General features: G+C 47.4%; 1 protein-coding gene across 1 annotated transcript in view; it reads right to left on the bottom strand.

Moving 5' to 3' along the window:
* Positions 1 to 803: 803 nt before the first annotated feature.
* The window catches only part of ACADL (acyl-CoA dehydrogenase, long chain), a 28,911-nt gene continuing 17,957 nt past the window's right edge, over positions 804 to 11,757 (bottom strand). Inside the window, exons 5-9 of the mRNA XM_015421521.1 lie at positions 10,983 to 11,084; positions 9,678 to 9,791; positions 7,349 to 7,476; positions 4,724 to 4,810; positions 804 to 1,449 (exon numbers count right to left, since the gene is read on the bottom strand). Of these exons, the coding sequence (XP_015277007.1) occupies positions 1,356 to 1,449; positions 4,724 to 4,810; positions 7,349 to 7,476; positions 9,678 to 9,791; positions 10,983 to 11,084 (525 nt within the window). The 3' untranslated portion in view covers positions 804 to 1,355. The remainder of the gene's footprint in view (positions 1,450 to 4,723; positions 4,811 to 7,348; positions 7,477 to 9,677; positions 9,792 to 10,982; positions 11,085 to 11,757) is intronic.

Below are 11,757 nucleotides of genomic sequence, written 5' to 3'. Positions count from 1 at the left end.
CAGATTCGACTGGCTTTCGAGAAAGGGAAACCTTTACCTTGTCATTGGTTGACAAAAAGGAAAAACAGGAAAGCACCAAAATGTATTTTATCCTTCACCGAAACACTGAACATGTGATGGCTGCCCGCAAATTCACCAAGAATGCTTTGCAGACTAATTCACACACTATGAACATGGCAAGCAGGTACCGCTTTTTATCGCCAACTTGCAATGCATTTTGGAACACTAATGGCCCTTGTTAGGGTTGCCAATCTCCAGGTGGCACCTGGAGATCTCCCACTACTACAGTTGATTTATGTATGACCAAGATCAGTGTCCCTGGAGAAAATGGCTGCTTTGGAGGGTGGTCTGTATGGCATTATACCCTGCTGAGGTCTCAAGCCCCGCCCTCTCCATGCTCCACCCCCAAAATCTTCAGGCATTTCCCAAACCAGAGCTGACAACCCTATGCCCTTTGTATTTTCAGGTAGTTATTTCAAACTGAACAGGTATCAAAGACTAGGAAAGTATTACTAGAAATTGCTGTTTGGGGTGTGTAATTACTCTCTTTCATTTATCATCTCGTATGACATAGATCAGGGGTGGCCAGACTGCAGTCCGGGAGCCTCATACGGTTCTTTCACACAGTCTAATTTAATGTTAATAAAAAGCGAATTTGCATATTTCCCAATAAAAACGTGTAATATGTCTTCATGTCTTGCGGCTCGCAAACATCTGACGTTTATTCTGTGTGGCTCTTACGTTAAGCGAGTTTGGCCACCCCTGACATAGATGCAAGTTGGCATCAGGCTACTTTGGTTGCGTGTAAAGTTTATTAATATCCCGGATCGTTTCTCAGCTCTGACAAGTACTTTCTGGGTTTATACAGATATGTGAAGGCTGTTAGAAGAACTATACATTTTTTATTAGGGTGTGTCAGGGACAGGCTGGCGTCTCACCCTTTCCAAGGATTTTCCATTACTGCATCTTTCCAGCTCAGAGCGGTTTCCTCTTTTCAATAACAATAGCAATTCTTCCAATCTGTGTGTGTTCCATTCTAACGCTTAGGGCTAGACTGAGTTACACTAGAATAAAAGGATCCAAGTTCAGATTAATACCCAGAATTTAGTTTGTTTTGCCTGTTAATACCATCACACAGTTTTTTTGTCTTTTGGAATCACACCTCTGCCGAATGACAGAGTTGCAGGTCAACAAAAGAAACAAGGGTGATATGTTTCGGTGTTTGCACAGTATTTTTAATAACAGCGTTTCCTCTTCTTCAGCTAGGCACAGTTTCTTCCTCCAGAGTCATTTCCATGTATAATTGAACTCCAGGCCGACAGCAATTGGATTCGGGAACCAGGATAACCAGCAACCTATTTATCACTTACAATGTCTCTGGCAATAAGCTCTTTCATTATTTCATTGGTACCACCATAGATGGGCTGGACGCGAGAATCTACAAAACATCTGGAGAAAAGAAGTGATGGAGTGAGTGGACTGGAAGACATAAAAGAACTACTTCTGAAAACAGAACAAGCAGACGCTGAAGAAGTGTGCCTGCACTCAAAAACTGATACTCAGAATGAAACTCTGTGGGTCTTAAAGGTGCCATTGGACTCAGACTTTGTTCTGCTGCTTCAGAGCAACACGGCCACCCCCACCTACATCTATCTTCTAAACACAGTTATTGTTTTTCACTCTAGCCTACCCGACACGATTGTTGTGAGAACCCATGTCTGTTATCCCAAGATCCTTCACGGAGGAGAAGGATTTAAAAAACAAATAAAATGCACTAGATCAGGGGTGTCAAACATAAGGCCCGGGGGCCAGAACCGGCCCGTTCAGGGTTTTTATGCGGCCTGCGAGCAATTAGTGCAAGGGAGGGAACAGAAGACTGCTCGAGGGGAGTGGGCGGAGCAACTCCAATCATGGCTTCAGCATGGCAGAACAACTTCATCTGCTGCACAACGGGAGCATCTGCCAGTGCTACACTGCTGTCTCTCTACTCTGTCCATATGGGTTTTCCTTTGGACCCCCCCCTCCCAGCCCATGAGGCCTTGCAGTGAGGATTCGACAACTCAGAACTTAACAAGTTCTGTCCTTTATACAGTTTATCTCTCTAGTACCTGGTATTATGTTTTACGGCACACGTGGTCCGGCCCAACGAAGTGGCATTTATGTCGGATACGGCCCTCGTAACAAATCAGTTCGACACCCCTGCACTAGATAGAAAGTTCTGCCAGGAAAAGCTACAAATCCTAGAACATGGAACTTCCATGATACAGCCTGTATCTTTTAAAAGCTCCGGCGTCTGGGGTTTTTAGTTCGTTTTCAGCCTATATTTTGCACATGTTACAGAACCACACCAAAACATGCTGCCTGCTTTTAGCTAAGGAACATTAAGAGACACGTCCAAAGAAATAATTAAATAAGACTCAGCCATAAGGTTACCTTAAATCAGTCAGTAAAGGGAAAACATGGTGGGGGCCTCATCAAAACATAAAATTAGGGTTGCCAGGTGCTTACTGCTCTGCTGACTGGGGGCTCCATGCTGCTCCCTAGGATCTTCTGGTGCGTGTGCTTTGCATGCCCACTGTGATGACATCACCCGGAAGTGACATCATCACACTGGGCATGGCATGTGGGGGACACTCTAGCATTTGGCCAAAAACTCTATGGTCACCATAGCTTTTAGCCTAATAATAGAGCGTTCCCTGCGTGGCACGCCCGGCAAGGCTCTTCGGGGGCAGGGCTCCCCCCATCGGATTGGGGGGCCCCAAATCAGGGGGAACCCCACCCCCATCAGGAGGATAGCAACCCCTACATAAGATACAGCTTTCTCACTTTATCTTTTCGAGCCTAGTTCAAGCATTGGCTTGGGACTAGGGTAGCCGAATGACAGTCTTCACCCGTATGTTCCTGCCCGGGAATTAAGATCACAGGAGGGGCCGTCCTGACTGCCCCACCAATCACAGAAGCCTGTCGGATGGGCGTATGAGAGCGCTCCTTTTTCAGCAGCAGCCCCACGATTGTGGAACAACCTTCCTAGGGAGACAGATCGAGATGGGAAGCCGTATTAGTCTGCCTATAGCAGTGGGAAAGAGCCAGAATCCAGGAGCACCTGAAAGACTAACAAAATTTGTGGCAGGGGAGGAGCTTTCGTGAGTCACTGCTCTCTTCTTCAGATATTATTTATTAATTATTTTATTGCATTTATACCCCGCCCTCCCCGCGAGCGGGCTCAGGGCGGCTCACATAGGGCACTAAGTGCGTCCAGTATACAAAATTACAAAATACAAAATTAAAACAGATTAAAATCAATTCTACGGATGCACATATAAACTCCTAACATCATGCATAGCAGGGAGGAAGGCTGGGTAATGGAAAGATGTTGCCCAACCCCCCAGCGATCTCTCTCTATAAGGAGCGGTGGTGTAAGTGGCCATGGCGGCTCCTACTCATAAGCCTGGCGGAAGAGCTCTGTCTTGCAGGCCCTGCAGAACTGCACAAGGTCCCGCAGGGCCCTGATCTCCTCCGGGAGCCCATTCCACCAGGTAGGAGCCGCCACTGAGAAAGACCTGGCCCTTGTTGCCACAAGCTTGGTCTCCTTAGGGCCCAGGGTCACCAGCCGGTGTTGTGACCCTGACCGAAGTGCTCTTTAGGGAATATATGGGGAAATGCGGTCCCTCAGGTAAGTCGGACCCTGGCCATGTAGGGCTTTAAAGGTAAGCACCAGCACTTTGAAGCGAATCTGGTATGCTATAGGCAGCCAGTGCAGCGCTTTCAGCACAGGTCGGGTGTGCTCCCAGCCCGAGACGCCCACCAACAACCTGGCCGCAGCGTTCTGCACCAGCTGTAGCTTCCGGATTTGCGACAAAGGCAGCCCCATGTAGAGAGCGTTGCAGTAGTCTAGCCTCGAGGTGACCGTCGCATGGATCACTGTAGCTAGGTCACTGCGGTCAAGGAAAGGAACCAACTGCTGAAGATGATAAAAGGCCGATCTGGCAGTGGCCGCCACCTGGGCCTCCATCGTTAAGGTAGGGTCCAGGAGCACTCCTAAGCTCCTAACCTCCGAAGCTAGCACCAGGGGTGCCCTGTCGAAGGTCGGGAGCGGGAGCCCTAACCCCGATCCAGTCCAACTCAAGCACAGGACCTCCGTCTTCACCGGGTTTATATAGGAAGAAGTGAGGAGTGAGTCAGGAAAGCTCCTCCCCTGCCACAAATTTTGTTAGTATTTAAGATGCTCCTGGACTCTGGCTCTTTTCTACTTCTGAGGGAGCTGTGCCTGACCCGCTACACTTTTGAAATTCGGGAGGCAGTTGAAGACAGTTTCATTTCGGACTCCATCTGACTCATTTACACGGCAGTCCTAAACAGAGTCACACCCTTCTGAGCTCCCTGACTCCAATGGCCTTAGAAAGGTGTAACTCTGCTTAGGATGGTGCCGTGTGACTTCAGTTATCGGCAATCCGAATTGCGGAGATTTTAAATTGTGGTCATTTATGTGGGGGGGGGGGGGTTATATAATTGTTGCTTGTGGCCTTTAGTTCCGGAGCTAGAAAGGCGGCTAGTAAATGTTTTAAATACATAAATCAAATAATTAAAAGAGCAGAACAGCAAAACGGTTTAACTTCTGGGGAAGCGCAAGTCTTTTCCTGTGGAAGTATTTTATCTGTAGGGATGATCAGTTCGTCAAACGAGGCAGCAGAATCAGCTAAGGCGAATGAACAACCGCACTTACTTGGCAATTGGGTATTCCCACATATACCCCCATCCGCCATGGAGCTGGACACACTGGGTAGCCACACTGTTTTGGAGTTCAGAAGCCCTAGAGAGGAAACAGTCCAGGACATTGCTAAAAACGACTGAGCTTTTAGGTACCAGGAGCCAGCATGGTGTAGTAGTTAAGAGCAGCAGACTCTAATCTGGAGAACTGGGTTTTATTCCCCACTCCTCCACCACATGAAGCCTGAGGGGTCACCTTGGGCCAGTCACCCAGCCCCACCTGCCTCACAAGGTGCCTGTTGGGGGGCTGGAAGGGAAGGCGATTTTTCGGCCGCTCTGAGACACGTGAGGCCTGCTGGGTGACCTTGGGCCAGTCACGGTTCCCTCAGAACTCTCTCAGCCCCACCTGCCTCACAAGGTGCCTGTTGTGGGGAGAGGAAGGGAAGGCGATTTTTCAGCCGCTTTGAGACACATGAAGCCTACTGGGTGACCTTGGGCCAGTCACGGTTCTCTCAGGACTCTCTCAGCCCCACCTGCCTCACAGGGTGCCTGTTGTGGGGAGAGGAAGGGAAGGCAATTTTTCAGCTGCTTTGAGACACGTGAAGCCTGCTGGGTGACCTTGGGCCAGTCACTGTTCTCTCAGGACTCTGAGGAAGGGAAGGGGATTTTTCAGCCACTTTGAGACACATGAGGCCTGCTGGGTGACCCTGGGCCAGTCATGGTTCTCTCAGGACTCTCTCAGCCCCACCTGCCTCACAGGGTGCCTGTTGTGGGGAGAGGAAGGGAAGGGGATTTTGAGCCACTTTGAGACACATGAGGCCTGCTGGGTGACCCTGGGCCAGTCATGGTTCTCTCAGGACTCTCTGAGCCCCACCTGCCTCACAAGGTGCCTGTTGTGGGGAGAGGAAGGCGATTGTCAGCCGCTTTGAGACTCCTTTGAGTAGACAAAAGCGGGATATAAAAACCTACTCTTCTTCTTCAGTTCCAATTGTTCTTTACAGGGGAGCCATTTGCTCTTCAAAGGGACTACAGCTGTTTTAGCAGCCATCATCCCACCCAATTTCAACACAACTCTGGGCGCTGCCGTGAGGTTTGAATACACAACAAAAATGAAAAAGAACAGCCAGCATCCACCGATCTTGAACCAATAGCTTGCAACATTCAAAACTATGAACTGAACACAGAACTTCTACAAAGGAACTGTTTCAAACACAGCACAGGGTGTTCAATAATCATGACAACCTGACTTTATGTAATATCTTTCCAGAGTGCTATCCATAGGATTCTTCGTGGCTAAGACTGAACCGACCACAGCTTAACCCTGAATCTCACGGCAATTGATTCTAAAGATCTTCAGTACTGGTTTAGAACAGAATACACAAGTTCTCTGGGACTAGTCAGGTTTTCCAGTTAGCAATAAAAATGAACAAAAAGCTCTATGTGAATACAAGAACATCTAAACTCTGCAGAAAACCCATGCAGCGATGCGATCTCTCTCTCTCTGTTTCTGAGAAAAGGAGATAAATGTTTTTTTTGGGGGGGTTCATCCCCCTGGGGGGAGGTTTGTATTGTTTTTTTGTTACACACTACAAAACTACAACAGAAAATATAAGGCAGGGAACTACATCTAGGGGATAAAGAAAAAGATCCACAACTAGCTAAAAACCCAAGAGTAGGAGATCATACATCAGCTTGACACCATGCTATTTTCAAAAAGCTACTCATAATACATTGAACTTAGTCGGTTATGCTAGATTAATTGTTGTTTAACCATCCCTTTTAAATGTTTAAAGAAATTCCCAGAGCATCCCCAAGTTATTTCACATTTTTTCAGGCACAAATCAGAGTCATTCAGCCCTTATTTATTCTTATCTAGAAAAGGAGATAAATGTTGTAACGATATCAAAAGGAACGATATGAATTGGACAAGGTGAAACACTGAAGTTATATAGATGTGATGATGCTTGAGCGTTCTACAAAGAGCTGAGTAAGAATATCGAGTTTTCGCAGACTGGAATGATTTCCATTGCTTAGTAGCTAAACCGAATCACTCCCAAGTTATACCCTGGCTTCTGTTTGCCTTTGGTCTATCTCACTTTCTCTATAGGTTTTCTATGGGTACATGCTAATAAAAAGACCCGTTTTCTGTTCTTTCCTGATCCCACATCTGGTTTCTTTCCCCCACGTGGTTAATTTAGTCTGGCATCAGGACAAAGCATTCCCTTTGTGGTTGTGACTCGTCGAACTCAGTCTGGTGAAAGACGAGTTAATGTGTAACAGTAATAGCAGCCCGGGGCACTTTCTGGCTAATGAAAAACGGAACTGTAAGAAGTGGCTCAGGTCAGGGCTTGCCGTAAGACGTCACCAGGCAACATTCTCACCCTGAAGTTGGACCGATTCAGGAAACCGATAGCGGCCAAATACCCAAGCGTGTGTTTGGAAAGTAAGCTGCGGTGAACTCAACGACATTCGGGTCTCTATCATAAGGTCAAGTTATGGTCTCTTTTCAATGGTAGTTAAATATTCCCAAAACGAAACTGGCTCTCAGGATTCTTTTGCAAAGTCCATTCGGGTCAACATACCAATCCTCTATCTCCCCCCCCCCCGGTTGCCAAATAGCCAGTTTTGTTTGCAGGCGTACCAGTATTTGGCCATCGAAGCAGTGGCAGAGTCCAGGCGTTTTGCCGAGTGAAGCTGGAGGCAGCTATCCAAAAATGCCCGGCCTACGCAAACCTGCGTTTTCAGTTCCGCCAACTTGTGCTGTACTGTCTTTCAATATGCAAAGGAAAAAAAGAGAGTGGTTTAATGAAAAAGAGAGACTTTTATAAGAACTTTAAAATATTAGGGGGGACGGGGGGACTGGGAGAAGACTTTCTCTATAACGGGTATCCCCAACGCGGTGCCCTGGGCGCCACGACACCTGGTGACACTTTTCCTGGTGCCCGTGAAGTGTTTATACAAAGTGGGCGGGGCCATGTGGGTGGGGCCTCCCAGCAAGGCTTTCGATTGGCCACTGGAAATTTGATTGGCTGTGCAGACTTTTAAAAACATTACTTTGACAACAAGGAGCAAACAAGCAAGGAAAAGGTTGCCAATAATAGAATCGATCAAACATACAAAAGCAACCTTGAAGAATACAAACAAAATCTGTTTTTTGCAAAGAAATATTCATAGCGATATTAGGTAAGCTATCATGTAAAGTGCAAATAAAGTACAAAGTGTGTAGTTATACTACAAGACATACAATTACAAGCGGGACATAAACCCTGCTGCATACAATCTTAAAGGGTCCAAGCCAACAATCTTCTTTATGCTGTAAGAACAGGAAAAAACCATTCTGTAATGATTCCATTTTTGGTGTGTGTGTTTCTTTAAATAGTTTGACTGCAGTAATATGAGAAGAGTGATAGAGGGAGACAAGTGTGATGTGAGGGAGGAGTGGTATCTCTGAGAGGATTCTGTGTGTGAAGTTTGAAGAGAGAGCATAGTCTGTGTGACTATGAGAGTCTGAATCTATTCTGTGTGAATAAGACAAAGAGTTTAGCCTGTGTGGCTATATATATGAGAGAGTCTAAGCCTGTCAGAGTGGAGTTTGGAGTTTGAGAGACTGTTTGAGACACCAAGCTTTGCCAGTTATATTTACAAGTTCCTTTCTTCAGCAGCAGTTCAAAATAACCAGAAATCTATTTTGTTCTTTATTAAATAAATCATTTTTGTTTAAACTTATCCCAACAATCAGAATAGTCCTTCCTCAAGGCCACATAGTCCTCTGAAGTGCCCAGACCCTAGGTCATTCGACCAAAAGAGAGAGATTTGGAATTTTTAATTCCTGGTAGCAGCAGAAATCTACCAAGTTCATGTACACAGAGTGTGTTTTAAAGGAGAAACAGTCTCCCCAATAAGCGAGGACCTCACACATTCTCTTTAACAGCTGAAGATAAGTCCCTCGAAGCATGAATATACAAAGTTAGTACATTATAAAGAAGATTGCTGGCTCAGTCTCTTTAAGATTTGGTCAATACCACGGCACAAGGAGCTTCACTGGGTGACCAAAGGTCAGCCATGATAGCCGTTTCATGGCTACACCTCTTGCAAAGAAAGAATTTCTGGTTCTTTTGTCAGCTGACAGGTCGGAAAGAAGATCATTTCCAAATGCATCTACGAACTGGTATATTAGTCCCTCCCTGTCGCAGGGATCCCTAGGAACTGGTGCTACACATCTTGAACAGTGAATTTTCACCAAATTACCATTTCCAAACTCGTAAGAACCAATGTATATGTTGGTAGCACACAATGCTCCATATAAGCTATGAAGTCCTGGGAGCAAAAATTCTACTTTGTGAGCTACTGGCATTAACGTTATGAGCGAGCAATTTAGCTACCGCATAAATTAGTTTGGAGCCATCCTTCCTGAGCTAAGAGAAGAATGTGTGAGTCGGAGGCTAAAAAACCTGTGAGCTAGCTCACACTAACTCAGCTTAGAGGGAACACTGGTTGGTAGCATAATTAAATTTGATAAAAATCTCACTGTATGCATCAAACACACATGTCTATCGTTCATCCTCCACCTTGTTTTCAGGACTCCAAAATACCATTTGCCTAATCCTTAACTGCTTCTCGGCAGGTTAAGAATGCAAGAATCGCCTGAGTCGGACCGAAGAATCACATAGCATCTAGCACTTTATTTTCATCCACAGCCAATCAGAGGACCCTAGGAGAACTGTCTCATGCAAGGGATGGGGAAGATTACCGGCGTCAGAGGCATGCTCCTGATCATGGAGGTTCTGGTTGGCTAAATCGAAGGGCTGCACAAAAACTTAAAACAAACACTGAGATTTCCAGGATGGTAAATATAATCCCTATGGACGCCCCCCTACACACAACCGGATGCAGACACAGAGGTAAACTCTGTGGGATACAGACAAACCTAAAAACACAACAGGACAAGCAAACATTCCGAAAGTATTCACCTGCAGATGGGCGATCGTTTTTCCAAAAGCTTTCCTTTGTTTCACGTAGTTTCTTGTCTCTTCAAACATGAATTCACAACTGGCAATTGCCATATCAGCTATCAGGAGCCTTTCCTTAAAATAGATTAAGAGTGATTAACATGTGGAATTCGCTGCCAGAGCATGTTGTGAGGGTTGCAGGAATAAACAGCTTTCAAAGGGGGATTAGATAGATTCATGGAGGATAAGTCTATCAATGGCTACTAGCCCTGGTGACTGAGGGGAACCTCCATGTTCAGAGGCACTAAGCCTTTGAATCCCAGAGCCAGGAGGCAACATCAGGGGAAGGCCTTGGTTTCTATGCCCTGTTGTTGGCTGTCTAGAGGAATTGGTTGGCCGCTGTGAGAAACAGACAGGATGCTGGACTAGATGGACCACTGGTCTGACCCAGCAGGGCTCTTCTTATGTTCTTAGGAAGGCCTCGGCCTCTCTGCCCTGTTGTTGGCCCTCCAGAGGATCTGGTTGGCTGCTGTGTGAGACTGGTCTGATCCAGCAGGGCTCTTCTTACGTTCTTAGGAAGGCCTCAGCTTCTATGCCCTCCAGAGGAACTGGTTTGCTACTGTGAGAGACGGGATGCTGGACTAGATGGACTATTGGACTGTTCCAGCAGGGCTCTTCTGATGTTCTTAGGAAGGCCTTGGCCTCCATGCCCTGTTGTTGGCCCTCCAGAGGATCTGGTTGGCTGCTGTGTGAGACAGGATCCTGGACTAGAGGGACCACTGGTCTGATCCAGCAGGGCTCTTCTTATGTTCTTAGGAAGGCCTCAGCCTCTATGTATGCCCTGTTGTTGGTCCTCCAGAGGATCTGGTTGGCTGTTGTGTGAGACAGGATGCTGGACTAGAGGGACCACTGGTCTGATCCAACAGGGCTCATCATATTTTTTTGTCAGGGGAAGGCCTCGGCCTCTGTGCCCTGCTGTTGGCCCTCCAGAGGAACTGGTTAGCCATTGTGCGAGACAGGATGCTGGACTAGATGGACCGCTGGTCTGATCTAGCAAGGCTTTTCTGATGCTCTTATGATGGGGGGAGAGACACACTCAGGAGTGCAGATTAATAAGCCAGAAAACCTTTCTTGGTGTTTCCCTATATCTAGAATATTGTGATTGATACATCTGGGCACCGACGCCATTAATCCCACCACACTTCAGAGATGGATCTGGACCAGAACTGTGTCATTCTTTTCCATGCAAAGAACACCCCCTTCACACAATAAATCACGCCTTTGTGGCATTTCTCTGCAGGCAGTGAGGTTTCCAGGCCGTCCTACCTGAGGCAGTTCCGCCATGAGGTAATAGAATCCTTTGTTCTCGTGCCCAAGCAGCGCGCTGGCCGGGAGACGGACGTCTTCAAAGAAGAGCTCTGCCGTGTCCTAACATTCGACGATAAGTAGGGAGGGGGGGAAAGAAAAGGTCACATATTTGCCATTGTCGTGTCTGTCTTCTGCCCCGATCAAAGGCCTGTGGGAGTGTGTGATCTTACAGGGGCGGAGGAGAGGCTGCCCAAACTGAAAGGTGAAACAGTTGGGATAGAGATGGGAACCACGGAAGGCCGAAGGAGCAGTCCTGTCTGCCCCGTTCACCTAAAAAGCAGCTGGTGTCAGAGGTGGTGGTGGTCATCCTGGCCCTGAGGGGTCCTGTGAGGGGAGCTGAAGGCCCCAACCCCTTTCCTTCCACTTCTGCCTAGGCCCGGGGAGTTGAGGAGACCAACCACAACTGAGTCAACGGGAGGAGAGTTAAGCTCCCTTCACCCACAGCACCCTGACCTGGGTGGCGCAGGCTAGTCCGATCTCCTCACACCTCAGAGGCTAAGCAGGGTCGGCCCTGGTTAGTATTTGGATGGGAGACCAACAAGGAAGTCCACTTCTGCCTAGGCCCGGGGAGTTGAGGAGACCAACCACAACTGAGTCAACGGGAGGAGAGTTAAGCTCCCTTCACCCACAGCACCCTGACCTGGGTGGCGCAGGCTAGTCCGATCTCCTCACACCTCAGAGGCTAAGCAGGGTCGGCCCTGGTTAGTATTTGGATGGGAGACCAACAAGGAAG

Source organism: Gekko japonicus, unplaced genomic scaffold (assembly GCF_001447785.1).
Source record: "Gekko japonicus isolate JY-2015 unplaced genomic scaffold, Gekko_japonicus_V1.1 scaffold1139, whole genome shotgun sequence".
NCBI classification, from domain to species: Eukaryota; Metazoa; Chordata; class Lepidosauria; order Squamata; family Gekkonidae; genus Gekko; species Gekko japonicus.
This window is presented reverse-complemented; position numbering and strand designations above follow the sequence as displayed.